Source organism: Eutrema salsugineum, unplaced genomic scaffold (genome assembly GCF_000478725.1).
Source record: "Eutrema salsugineum unplaced genomic scaffold, Eutsalg1_0 scaffold_2, whole genome shotgun sequence".
Classification (NCBI taxonomy): Eukaryota; Viridiplantae; Streptophyta; class Magnoliopsida; order Brassicales; family Brassicaceae; genus Eutrema; species Eutrema salsugineum.
In genome coordinates, this window is record NW_006256829.1 from 9,075,280 (window position 1) to 9,089,033 (window position 13,754).

The 13,754-nt window shown below is 36.6% G+C and overlaps 4 protein-coding genes and 1 long non-coding RNA gene across 6 annotated transcripts; 2 read left to right on the forward strand and 3 right to left on the reverse strand.

Moving 5' to 3' along the window:
• The first annotated feature begins 28 nt into the window (after window positions 1–28).
• LOC18016439 (probable myosin-binding protein 6) lies at window positions 29–1,777 on the forward strand. 2 transcript variants are annotated; one of them, XM_006401102.2, is made up of 4 exons: window positions 29–606; window positions 752–1,201; window positions 1,286–1,504; window positions 1,586–1,777. In XM_006401102.2, exons 1-4 carry the CDS (start codon window positions 145–147, stop codon window positions 1,607–1,609), a joined length of 1,155 nt encoding a protein of 384 aa, XP_006401165.1. In that variant the 5' UTR covers window positions 29–144; the 3' UTR covers window positions 1,610–1,777. The 2 variants fall into 2 exon arrangements, with proteins under 2 accessions (XP_006401165.1, XP_024012274.1); XM_024156506.1 differs by having other exon boundaries at window positions 1,286–1,755.
• A 22-nt stretch (window positions 1,778–1,799) lies between these two features.
• Window positions 1,800–2,371, reverse strand: LOC18016441. Its single transcript, XM_006401101.2, has 2 exons — window positions 2,122–2,371; window positions 1,800–2,042 (listed from the first exon to the last, which is right to left on the reverse strand). The coding sequence occupies exons 1-2, from the start codon at window positions 2,348–2,350 to the stop codon at window positions 1,822–1,824; spliced, it is 450 nt and encodes a 149-aa protein (XP_006401164.1). The 5' UTR covers window positions 2,351–2,371; the 3' UTR covers window positions 1,800–1,821.
• Window positions 2,372–3,287: 916 nt separating this feature from the next.
• LOC112086799 lies at window positions 3,288–4,723 on the reverse strand. The gene is made up of 4 exons (XR_002899654.1): window positions 4,600–4,723; window positions 3,805–3,897; window positions 3,639–3,720; window positions 3,288–3,553 (listed from the first exon to the last, which is right to left on the reverse strand). It is a non-coding gene; the product is annotated as an uncharacterized LOC112086799 (long non-coding RNA).
• Window positions 4,724–6,396: 1,673 nt separating this feature from the next.
• LOC18016440 (tetraspanin-15) lies at window positions 6,397–7,539 on the forward strand. The gene is made up of 2 exons (XM_006401103.1): window positions 6,397–7,002; window positions 7,216–7,539. Exons 1-2 carry the CDS (start codon window positions 6,397–6,399, stop codon window positions 7,537–7,539), a joined length of 930 nt encoding a protein of 309 aa, XP_006401166.1.
• A 491-nt stretch (window positions 7,540–8,030) lies between these two features.
• On the reverse strand, window positions 8,031–11,932 carry LOC18016442 (protein ECERIFERUM 3). The gene is made up of 11 exons (XM_006401104.2): window positions 11,593–11,932; window positions 11,257–11,480; window positions 10,900–11,144; window positions 10,592–10,811; window positions 10,110–10,237; window positions 9,497–9,753; window positions 9,297–9,404; window positions 8,992–9,198; window positions 8,793–8,903; window positions 8,532–8,705; window positions 8,031–8,420 (listed from the first exon to the last, which is right to left on the reverse strand). Exons 1-11 carry the CDS (start codon window positions 11,641–11,643, stop codon window positions 8,250–8,252), a joined length of 1,896 nt encoding a protein of 631 aa, XP_006401167.1. The 5' UTR covers window positions 11,644–11,932; the 3' UTR covers window positions 8,031–8,249.
• Window positions 11,933–13,754: the final 1,822 nt, after the last annotated feature.

Sequence of the window (13,754 nt, forward strand, 5' to 3'; positions counted from 1 at the left end):
CTCCTTTTTAGGTGGGAAATTCAATCGGAGATTCAGCTAATCTGCGTTTCGAATCATTCTCGATCTCGTCTCCTGCTTTTGAGCATAGGGTAAAATCGCACATCGACCAAAGATCAAAACCATAATCGGAGAATAGAAGAGAGAATGGTGGAGAGGACAATGAGTCTTGGGGTGGGAGGCAATGGAGAAACCTCTGGGGTTAGAGAAACGATGTGGGCGCAGCAAGAGCTTCTTCAGAAGATCAATCAAGAACTTGACGCTGAACGCGAAGCCTCTTCATCGGCTGCTTCCGAGGCATTGTCGATGATTTTGCGGCTTCAAGGAGAGAAAGCAGCCTTGGAGATGGAGGCTAGTCAGTACAAGAGAATGGCCGAGGAGAAGATGTGCCATGCCGAGACCTCTCTCGCGCTCTTTGAAGATCTGATTTACCAAAAGGAAATGGAGATCGCGTCTCTTGAGTTTCAGGTCCAGGCTTACAGATGCAAGCTACTCAGCCTCGGCTGCTCTGATCCAGCCGTCATCGAGAACAAGTTCCCGGAAAATCTCATCTTCTTCGGCGATACTTCTCGTGTTAACCAAATGAAGAAGATGAAGCGAAATCTATCGGTAATTTTAAACTCTTTAACATAACTGAAAAACTAATTCAATAGCTATATAAAGCTTTCTGTTTTCATTGACTTCGAGATTAAAAATCAAAACTTGGTGAAGAATATAAATATAAGCCAAAGATATATCATATTTTCTGTTGCAGAGCCCATTCCATGGCATGACCACTGAGAGAAGCCTCCTTCTTTCTGATAGTAATGGTGAAAGCTTTGAAGAGAAGAAAGGTCTTGAGAGTTCTTTATCTCCTCGTGAAGACTTGAACGCTTATTGGGAACAGATCAGGAGAATAGATGACCATGTTAGAGAGATTTCAGACTCAAGAGATGCTCCTAAAGAATCTAAGTTCCCTTTGCTTAGGCGTGAGTCTATGTCGCATGCGTTGGTGTCACAGGTCAGCAATACAATCCTCGAGTCAGCCAAGAGTGATGTCAGTTCGATAATGGAGATGATGAAGAACCCTGATAGATTCTCTGTTAAAGATGCTTCTTCAGAGTCTCCGATTCGGTCTCCAAACGTCCAGGACATCTTCGAGGTTCCAAGGACGAAGGAGAGCCTTACAATCATCTCGGAAGAAGAGGAACTCGAACAAAGAAATGTAAGTCATCTTCCATAGTGAACTACTATTTATTTGCTTATGCGATTTGATCAGGTGCTAATTAATATGTAGGAAGAATTGCAGGTCAGAGGCAAGATGTTGAGTAGTAACTACGAAAGAAAAATGAGTAAGCCGCCAAGAGATACAAACATCAAGGCAGATCATCTGAGTTTGCTAAAGGAGATTCGAGAACAGCTCAATGTAATGCAATCAGAGATGAGAAGCTTAAGATCAGAACTGCATCAAACTCAAAATGTGTCCCATCGAGAGGAAGAGGATCGAGCACTTAACTCAATTCATGAGGTAATCACCCTTCTTTCTGACTTGGTATAGATGCCTGAATTATATTCGAAACTGTAAACTTGTGTTTTGTTTCTTGAACAGGCCATGATTCACTTCTGGCTCTAGAAGCTACCATGCGGCATGGTTCTATACAGAGCATTTGTAAGTTACTTAGCCTTTCAAGAGGAAGGGATGTAAAAAAGAAACTGATTGATTGCAGAGTAAATCTCTGATATGTTGTAAATCCATTGGCATTTTGAGAACAAAATCTTAAATCTCTCCCTAATCTAAGACACAAGAAGTAATCCACAAAGGATGGGATCATGTATAAGGTTCATTTAGTTGGAGGAACTAATGCAGAAAATGCAGGAAGGGTTATCGAGATCAAGAGTGGTGCCTTTCAAACACTTGAAGTGGTAGACATGACCACAAGCCAGCACGCACGACTCTTGTAAGCTGCGCAAAGAAGCGTTAGGCCGTTCTGGATCCGATGCTAGATCTCTCTGGCACAAGTCACACGAGTGCCCAACTTCCTCAGCAGCAAACACCTTGTCAAGCTCTGCAGAATCCAAAATTACAATCAAAGAAGAAGAAAGCAATATTAGCTCCAAAAAAAAATCGCAATCAGATGATGATACCATCGCGAATATGCGACGTCGCTTTACTCGGATCTTGATCATTCCTAGTCGTCATCACGAGAAGTTGTTGGATTTGCTGAGAGATATTTTGAAGTTCAGGTGAAGCTGAAGCGGATGATCCTGACGCTTTGAGCTCAGAAGTGGCTTTCTCAATCTTCTGTTGAAGCTTTAAGAGCATCTCCCTACTCTTGATCAGACTTTGTGTATCGTCTCTTTCTTTTGAATCCATGTTCGTACTCACTACACACAAGAAGACGAAACTTCTGTAATCGAAAACAGACAAACAATGTATATATAAAAAAACAAAAAGAATCAAAGTCAATCTTTGTTTGACTTGTATCCACAAGGCGGTTTTTCTTCGTGTTGAAACTTGTATACGAAGATATTAGGTTTACGAAGAAACTACAATTAGGGTTTAACCAGGAATTGAAGCGTCTGCCATTAGAACAAAAAAACAATATCGAAAATCTGGATTGCGACTAAATTCCAAGAGATTGGTTATACTTTATTCCGTAGAAAATCAATCGAGCTAATTTCGATATTCATCAGAAATCAAAATCAAAATCAAACAAAAAAAAAAGAGGGAGGGAGAAATGGAAGAACCTGTGAATTCAAGTGTAGCGTTCAAAGGGAGAGATTTTAGATTTCCATGTTTTATGTTTTGCTTAGCAGTGTTAGCTTTTAGATATATTTAAACAAGTGATAATTATGAACTTTCGTATATAGTGTATGTATCTCAGGATAAATAAGAGTTTAATTAAAAATTAATTGAATTACGAAAACAAAACAAAAAGAGTTAAGAGTATTTATCATCGAAGCTTCTATGATTTTACATTACTTTTATGGAAGAAAAATTAAAAACTTTAATTCGACTACTTTTCTACATTATTGTTTTTTATAATTAGCTCAATTGATTTTCTACGGAAAAAAATTAAGTATAATACATTAACTATAAAAAAAAAGGTGAAAATGAATAGTATTTCCAAATTTAACTTGATTTTGTGTCAAGAGTTGTCTCGAATTGGAACGTCTTCTACTAAAACAAAATAGGAAGCATAGTTTAGTCCAATCAAAATATAAATATCAGCCATTTCTTATTATTATTACACTAGTTATTCTCGTTTTAGTTTTGATTACGTAATTATGTAGTTCCATTCCAAACCCTATCAAGATTCTTCTCATTTCCATGTTATGATTTGATCGGTCTTGTTTATACATCCCAAGAAAGCACTTTGACTAGAGGCTAGAGCTCCAAAAAACAAAAGGGAAAACACACACAAAGCTAGTCAACAATCATAACATGACCCCAAACTATGTACCATTATTTGCCCTTATGAACTTGATTGCATCTTCATCAAGATTTGAAAAACAGCCTGGTTTAAAGAGGACCCGGAAAAGTTCCACTCTCCCTCTGCTCGTTCCACTTCTCAACCTGCATAAAATACGCGACACACATTGTTACATGAATCAAAGTACAAATAGCACTGTAATTCGTGTCCAAAACAAAAGGAACCAACCCATTCTCCAGGACAGAGGGCGTGGTAATACTTGGCAAACCTTTCGCAGTCATTAGACTCCTCGCCCTTTGCATTTGTACATCTGTAGAATGATCTTTTGATGGTTACAAGACATAATAATACTGAGTGATGGAATAAAGATGAGCTTATTGTAGCAAAGAGGTACCTGTGGAACTCGATGTACCGAGTAAATCAGTGCCTGGTTTGGTTTGTTGTAGGGAACCGGAAATCAGCAGGAGCAGTTTTCCAGTTTTATTATCTAATTCAATACAAAAATGCCAGACATGAAGTTCAATATAAATCACATTATTTCTTCACTGAACAAAGAATCAAAGGGAAAACATTTCAAACAACTAAACATAGAACCCTTAAGGGTGAATTCTAGATCACCATAAAACTCTCCCAAACCCGAGATACTCGTTGCCTCTAAAACTCAGAACCTCTTCCTAATTATTCTCATTTACTAACTAGCTCATGTGGCCTTATTGATGAAATCTTATCAGAAACACCCAGGAATCCTTAAAGAATTCACCGTTCAAGTTTCCTAACATTTCAGATAATACTTCAAATCTATTAAAAAAATTCACTAAAGCAAAAAACAAGCTTTGAGAAAGATATTAAAGACAGAAAATTCCATGAACCGCCCTATTTTCTACAATTCCGAAACATTGTTCGCTTTCTCCCCTTATTGTCTAGACAAGTTTCATAAGCATCTACGGTCTATGGAAACGGAAAGAACAGAAGATAATGCTACCAGCTTAATTTTATCGAACCAATTCCTCTTTGATACAGAGAAACCAATGACCATACAAGTTTCTGTAACACACAGATTCAAGCAGATAAGAGATCGAATTTAAAAAAAAAAACACAAAAATATACTATCCATCCATTCACGGTTCCAGATTGCTCTCCTAAACACTGAGTTTACGAAGGACAAATGAACGCAGGAACGAGAAATCACCTCGGCTTCCATGGCTGATTTGATCGATGAACAAAACCGTAGAAGCGGAGAAATTGCAGAGGAAACAAGAAATGAGCGTCTATTGGTGAATCAAATGACATTTTGCGGATTTTTGCCATGGCTGATGTCTCTCTGATTCGGCCGGTGACTGCAAGAACCGAACTAGCCAAATTTTGGACTATATTTTGGGCTTCAATGGGCCCCAAATTTTCATTATATTTATTTTTAAAATTTGTTTACTTGGATTATTAAGTCTGATCAAACCTCACAAACATTTTTAGTACACAAATTTTATTTCCTTTTAAATTAATGTAAAAAATGACTAATTCGGTTATCTAAAAATAGAAACCGAAGGATAATATTATTTCCTCCTATTTTGTAAGGTTAGAAGAAGTTATATATTTTGAGATTTTAATATTTTGTCTGAATCCATCAATTTTGATTTGTAACATTTCGCATTTTTGGTTTATAATTTAATTTCTATGAACATAAGTGATTTACTTTTCGAATGAATTGTGCAATATAAATTATTTTGCACTCGAATTAAATAAAAGAACACACACAAACAGAAACAAAAACGATACTTTTGAAAAGTTGAGAGAGTTTCAGATAAATCAATTGTGTAGAAAAAGACCAGAATGGATTTGAACATAACCAAATCCTCGGGCAGGATCTGCTTATACTTAATCAAAGTGTCCTAATTCCTTTGTTTAATTGAATTGTTAAGTCTGATCAAACCTCACAAAAACATTTTTAGTACACAAATTTTTTTACCAAAAAAATTAATGTAAAAGGACGACTAGTTTGGTTGTCCAAAAATAGTAGCCAAAGGAAAATATTATTTGCTCATATTTTGTAGGTTAGAAGAAGTTATATATTTTGGAAATCGAAGAACCCGTGTATCCAGGTGCAGTGTCAAAGGGAGGGATTTTAGACTTCCATGTTTTATGTTTTGCTTTGGAGTGTTAGCTTTTAGATATATTTAAACAAGCAATAATCATGAACTTTGTATCTAGTGTATGTATCTCACGATAAATAAGAGTTTAATTAGAAATTAATTGAATTACGAAAACAAAACAGAAAAGGGTTAAGAGCATTTATCATCGAAGCTTCCATAATTTACATTACTTTTGTGAAAGAAAAATTAAAAATCTATTCGACTATATTTTGTTTATAGTATATAATACATTAATTAAAAAAAGTGAAAATGAATAGTATTTTCAAAGTTAACTTGATTGGACTAAAATAGGTTTTTTTATTTTGTTTATTTCTTATTAAACTAATGTAAAAGAAGACTAGTTCGGTTGTCCAAAAATAGTAACTAAAGGAAAATATTATTTGCTCCTATTTTGTAGGTTAGAAAGAGCTATATATTTTGGGATTTTAATATTTTGTCTAAATCATCAATCTTGATTTGTAATATTTCGCATTTTTTTGTTTATAATATCCATGAACATAAAGGCTTTACTTGGCAATCTAAATTATGTTGCACTGGGATTAAATATAGGCAGTAATCAACACACATAACACACGCAGAAACAAAAACAAAAACTTACACTTTTGGAAAGTTGTTTTAGATAAATGGATAAAGTGGGAAATGACCAGAATAGGTTTGAACATAACCAAATTCTCGGGCAGGATCTGCTTTGTACTTGATCAAAGTGTCCTAATTTCTCTCCAACTTACATTTGACTCTGTAAAACCCACCACACACTCACTCACTCACCAATACTTATTATGATCTTCTCGTTATATATATACATTTCCACATCTGGATTAACTTAGAGAGCTCTCTTCATGGCTGATAATGCCCAAGTAGTACCCGTTGAGGAACCAGCCGCAACCGCAACAACAACAACAACGGCTGAGCCCGAAGCCAAAAGCTCCGACAAAATGGAGTCACAGAGCGATAAACCACCCGTTGGAACGTTGGTGGCAATCGTGAACCTTTTCGCCGCCGGTGTACTTCCGATCTTCACCTTCGTTCTCTCCCTTACGCTCCTCGGCTACGCTGTGTGGCTCCTTTACATGCGTAGCTTCGACTGCGAAGATATTCTCGGTCTTCCACGTGTCCAGACGCTAGCCAGCATCGGTCTCCTCGCCGTGTTCGTCGCCAGCAACGTTGCTCTGTTTCTACGACGGAAGTTTCCGATGCCGGCACTCGTGGTGATGGTTGTGATTCTTTTGTTGACGCTGTTCATCGGTTTGGCGTATGCCGGAGTCAACGAGATGCAGAACCGGCGGTTTCCGGCGACGGCGACGTGGTTTAAGCTCAAAGTGATGGATGATGTGAATTGGAACAATATCAAATCGTGTATCTACGATAAAGGAGCCTGCAACGAGCTCGTTTACGAATCTCCAAGAAATAAACCTTATAATAGAAGAAAAATGCCACCAATCAAGGTTTGAAATCATCAAAATGTTTTTACTTTGATCTAACATGATACCCATCAAGAAATGATATTACTATATGCAAGTTTTGAATATGTATATATCACGTTTTGGTAATAACACTTTTACAAGATTTTTCAAATAGTTTGAGACGATTCTGATCCATCTTTAAACGAGTAGATTAGATTACACAATAAGTTGTTTTGATTTATGTTGTTGTTGCAGAGTGGATGTTGCATGCCACCGGAGACATGTAACATGGATTCGTTAAACGCGACGTTTTGGTACAGAAGAAAATACGAGAGGCCAACGTTGGAGACGGAGGTGTTATACGGTGGGATGGTCGGAAGAGTAAGTGACTGTGAGCTGTGGAGGAACGATTGGAGTGTGTTGTGCTATGATTGTTGGTCTTGCAAGTTCGGATTCGTAAAATTTGTAAGGAAGAAATGGTGGCAGCTCGGTGTCTTCTTGATAGTCATCTCCATTCTTCTTCTCATCTCTCACCTCTTGATCTTCTTGGCCACCTTTTGGGAACGGTTCAAGGGTTAATCATATATCATGAGTGTCTTTCTAATTAGGAGAGTTTCTTTTCTTTTTTTGGGGTGGTAAAATAATCTCTTTCTTCTGCATTCATTTTAGTACTCAAGCAGATGTTTCTTTGAGCAGATCTCTAGCTCCTCTCCCTTTGATTGTGTAGAACATGTTTTTGTAATAAAGTATAAACAATTGGTTTGATTCAAAAGCTACCAGCTGCTTTGACCGCTCCGATTATGTTCCTCTGTGTTGCCTTTAACAAATTTATAGTACATTGTTTTAATCTTGAAGCAGAGGACTTCAAGGTTAGATTAGTATTGGTCTTAAAACATTAAAAAGATGGTCTGATGTTTTGATATTATCTCCTCTTTTACCCTCAAGTCTAAACTGAAAATGTTAATTGGCCATGACTAATCAAATCAAATGTAACAAAGGACAGCAACATTGAAGACACTTTGTTCTTTGATTGTCCTAACTACCACCAGTGGAGCGATCAAGCTGAATAATTAAAGGTTTGTCGAATTTTCTTGGAAATTGGGTGCACATATATATAATAATATCAGGGAAATCTAAAAAGAGGAATACATCTTTAATAAAAGGTAAAACAATAACATAAGGTGAAATTCTACTTTCTTTTTGTTTCCCCTGCTTGCATCCTTCACCTGTACAAAGAATGACCAATCTTGGGAGAGTCAAAGATGACAATCAAAAGGGTCTCTCTTTACTCAATTTTGGGATGAAGAAACAGGCCTAAGGCCGTATTTCATGGCTGCTTCCCACACCAGATCAATACGGTCAACGTCAATGGCTCCAACCTCATGATGCTCCCAACCTTCCAGCATATGAACCACTCCTCCTGCGTGGCACGCATGCACTACCCCTCTGTCCATCGTGTACTGCCACAACACACATACACACACACACACACACAAGAGGTTTAATTCGGTGGACCTATGGAGTAAAAAACACAACCAAGACTTAATTATTAAACAAGCATTCTTTTATACCTCGCAGTGTCCGAGTCCTTGAACATCTTTAGGGAGCCTCATCGCTGCAAGATCCCCGTAAGTGCAGTTCCTTCTAAAGTTGAGGATCGGTGGCACCACAAACTGGTGGAAATGCGTCCCTGCAGGAGCCCAGCTCTGCTCCCTTGGCGTTAACCATTTCCCAACGATCCAAGTCTGCAAACAAATATATTCAGACTCCCCAAAGTATATACATTTACATTCACCCTAAAAATGAAAACCAGTTAGACATCAATAAGGTACCTTGCAGTGTTGGGCAGCGTTGTACTTGGTCACTTGCACAAGATAGTTCTGGAACTCAGCAGGAGCCTCTCTCTGAATCTTTTGGAACCTTTCCACTGACAAGGTCAACATCTGTCAAATGTTCAAACAATCTTTTAGCCCTTTGGGAGAAACAGTATCATTGAGACAATAGTTTGTTGTGGATTAGTAAGAGCCTTACGAGAACTCTCACTCCCCGGCGACAGAGGTGAAGAGCAATTGCTCTTCCCAGCTTAGAAGTGGCTCCTGTCAAGAAAACCTCTTTCACATCTTTTGGTATTTCATTGAGAATCACTGCTGCGGTTAAAGTGTTCCCATGGACCACACGAACTCTAAGGTCAGGATGCTTGTTGACAAACAACGTTCCACCACCATTTAGAGCTTCATTCTGTTCAAAACCCGAAACAAAGACAACCCTTTTAATGACTTGACTCTAACTCAAAAGTTTCAGACTTTGTTTTATGAGATTTCGGTTTTGATACAAACCTTGTTCAAAGCAGCCAAGCTTATAACTTTAACTCCAATCTTATCAGCCACAAGAATCGCATTCTCGATCTGCTTATTAATGCCTTTTGTAGCAAACGGTAAGAAGTACTGCAAAAAAAAAAAAAAAAAACTATAAAACGCTCTGTTCTCTCTGTTTTCAAGGGGAGGAGAAAATAGGACAAAATTGAAAGAGTTATTACTTGGAATCCGAATCTGGGAACGGCCCAAGTCTGGCAAAGATTGTCCCTGAGTGTATAGAAGCTGTAAAGAAAGGCCTTTGACCAAACCCACATGCCCAACATCACCATGAACGTGAATGGCCACATCGGCAGCAAGAAGAGCCTCGTCGTGTATGGCATCGACGCAAACGATCTGAACACGAATGGCGCGTGCATCGCCGACATCACATCTACCCCATGAGCCAAGAACACGAACTCCGGCACTCTCTTCCGTTCCCCTGCACACGGAGATCAATTCAGTTCCGGTAAGGAAAAAAAATTGTAATTTTGAGGTCGAAGAAGGGGTAAACTGTCATTTCGATTAGTTCTGGCTCCAGAGGATTTGACTCTGACCAGAAATAGTAAATTCTCACCCACTTCGGCTGCACAAGTACACACTCTACGTGACTACGTCTACTAATATCTCCTCATAAAGTTGCATAAGTTTGGTATGATTTTTATTTTTTTGATAACTTGGGACATAAGTCCATTTAACAAGGAGACTATCTAAAAATACTTGGTCTGTGACATTATGTGTTCAAGTTTTGGGTTAAATCTGCGAAACTAAACATAAGTCCCTAATTTTGCTAACTACCTGCAGCCAAACGAATCTTCTTCTGGAGTTCCCACGAGTTTGGGTTAAGTGTGTTGCCCAATACATCAAAGAGAGGCATAAACAGACAAAAGTTGGTCCCCATTTCCTGATGGTGTAAGCTATGGTACCTACATAATCCCAACAAGAAAATCAGCTTTTTAAACATTTAAAAAATCATCACAAGTAAAAACATTAGCTTGTAGTTGTTGTATGCAACTATAAAACGTAAAACCCCAATTACTTTCTATAGACATCTTTTGACAGCAAATACAAACTTGGCAAATTTGCTTCTTAGAGTAAAATATGACAAATTCACGTTCGTGTGTTCCTAATTCAATGAATAAAGTTAGAGAGCCTTTATTGAGAAACCTAAGGAGTGGAGCCAATAAATCTAACCAAATCCAAATATGTCAACTAATTTAAAATAAAAATGACATGTGAAAACTTTGCAGTAAGGGTAAGACAAACGTCAAAAAACATACGTTGGAGTGTAGATGAGATAACGTAGGATCGGAAGAATCTCAAATAGCTTGTGAGAGAATATCTCAACGTTGCAATGTCCTAAACATCTCAAGAAATCAAACATGATAGCGTATCCGTAGATCAAGCTTATTGATCCAACCCCTAACAAGCAAGGTCCAATCAAAGGAACTCCAGCTACGACACAGAGGAGAAGATTCTCCAATAACGTTGCATTTCCAGCTGCAGCAAAGATAACCAAAGATGTTATTACATCAAACAAAGGACACAGAGTATTTGATGGTAAAGATTACTAATTAGTGAAATTTACAAGTCATGGGATGTGGAACAGGAGATGAGTGGTGGAAGGAGTGGTAATGCGTGAAGAAGTAGTTGTGACGATGGAAGGATCTATGAAGAAAGTAGTATAAAGGCTCTGAGAAGGTCACATGTAGCACAATTAATGCGATGAATCCTTTCGTGTTCCACAGAGGAATACTGTTCATCGTCATGATGGGAGTAGACATGTAACAGATCATGCTCGCTATTATTGCTTGCAGGAGTATGTAATTGTCCCTAAAACAAGACCCATAGATCAAAACAATACCTTTGGTGGTTTTTCAGGGTATTTTAAGAACAGAGAACAAAATGAAAAAGTGAAATCAAGACTGGAATTTAAAGGAATTACCAGTGCCATTCGTGATCAATCTGCTTAAAGTCGACACCTTTGGGGTTAATCCTTAGAGTCCGACTCGACCAGAGCATGTTGTGGAAAACGCTCCATAAGACATGAACGACTCCTTTGATTCCACAGATGATGAGTATATGAAGACACCAAAGAGCTCTCGAGTAATCTTTCTCATAAGACCACGAGTACACTACTTGTGCAGCTAACGGAGCGTACAGAAGATACTTCACAGATAGAGAAAGACACAAAAACCCATATGAGATTCCAGAAGAGAAACCAAACCTTTTTAAAACACTCAGATCAAAATTGATTTTTCTTAAGAAATAAAAAACAAACCTTTAGATTGCCAAAGTTTCCCCAAGGCCAAGCTGATAGAGAAGCAACCATTCTTGTTCTTCTCTCAAATCCTTATTCGTTACCTCCTCGAAATTCGGGATCTCTATCTCCCTCTTATTGGTCTATCTATAACCTTAAAGATTTTTCCAGTTTTCAAGCAATCCTGAGAAAAATATGTTGCTCTTTTTGTGGAAGTCAAAAAGAAAAGAGAGAGATTATACGTTGGGGTTATCTTTTTGATCTCACGAAAAGGGATGGAGATTTTTAGCTGAGATTTTAGTTCGTTGAAAGAATTAAAACCCCAGAAGTTACAAAAGCCTTGTTGTGTTAATGCGACATTATTGAGAGCCTCGAGCTCTGGTTACTTATATAAGCATTGAAACTAGGAGGGCCAAGTAGACCCAAAATGTGTTCTTTACCTCTATAACGAAATTCAAATAATTTTAAAACAATACCGTGAAGAAAATGTTATTTGTTTCTTAAGTCTCAACAAAATAAACGAAATTATTTTTCGCCTGAAAATAAAAACTTTTACAGCAATTACGAACTGACTGTATGCAGTGACAATTAATTTTGACTCTGTTCAATCGTACTGTACATACATATGCGAATGCAAATTTGATATCTACATTTACTTTGGTGAACAGTAAATGTTTTCCTTAGAGCTTTTAAATCTGATATATTAGAAATAACTTAAAATAATTTTTTGACCCAAAAAAATTTAAAATAATTTATCTCTATTTCTATAAAAAGGCATAAAAAAATTTATAATACATATATGTGTATGTATAATTCACTGATATGAATAATTCTTAATATCACAATATCAAAATCCGGTTTTAACATTGCCAAAATTTTACTATATGATATGGATTTAAAAACCTTCATAATAATCTAATTTTATCGGATGTCCCCAAAGGTACTCATAATAATCTAATTTTTGGAATGGATTTTATATACGGTGTTGGATTAGAATATTATGAGAGTTTTGGTATATAATGCAATGAAGATATTCCCTTCATTTTGGTATTTCGAAGATATCTTCATTGTTTTCTCAGTCTAAATGGCCAAAACAAAACAAAACAAAAAATATTACTTGTAAACCAAACTGATACTGTTAGGTCTGTGTATTCCAATCATCAAAATTTCAAATATTAGTATACTCTTAAGTTTTGACTGATTAGTTTATGTATTTTTCTTTTAATAACTTATATTATTTGACATATAACCAATTGATGCAATAGCATAGCTCTCACAGCTGGACTCTCTCTCTCTCTCACGCATTTAATGTTCGGTTTACAGTTGAAGCAACGATGGTTACACTTCTCGGTGGCTTCTTTATATGCTCTTCTCATTTCTATTCAATTTGTCCTTTTCTTCTCATTTTTCTATTGCGTTTCTAATTTTCTATATATTTTTATGTTGTTTTTTAAACCACAAATTAAAACGCATTCATGTCACATTGGGTACAATAGTGGTACTATACAAATGTTATAGGTCTTAAGCTTCATATCAATGCCATGAGTAAAACAATCAAATTTTTATTATCTTTTAGCAAAAAGAAAACCAATAAATGGCTAAAGGTTGGTCAAAAACTATTATCATAATTATGCTATAATGTGATCAGCCTCGGTATTTAATGTCTTGACAGCAAAATAAGTAGTTGTTAATTTCCATGTTTCATTGTTCTCGCATCTAGTTTTAAGTTAATTTTTTCTTGACTATTCATTAATGCGTAGAAAAAAAATATACGTATACACCCGGCAAAAGTGTGTTTATACTTGGGAACTCCTGTACTAATAAAACTTTTGGTCTAACCAAAACACACACTAGCTAGTAACCGAACATTCATGCCTAGTGTTTAGCAATATTTCTAACATCGACTCGCTATTTGAATTGGTCAAGCTTGTGATTTTTCATGGATCAACAGTTAACCACTTGAATCAGATATTTTTGTTTTGTGTTTAAAATAATAGAACTATCATAAATAATAAAATCTACAGTTAATTAACTTTGTAGCAGAATTAGATAAATTAATTAGGCGGATAACCAAAAAAAAAAAGATAAACAGCAAATAAACTGTTTAATCATATATGTACATTACAAAGGTAACTTCCAAATCTTAAAACTTTGATTTTAGTTAAATTGCAACCACATAACTT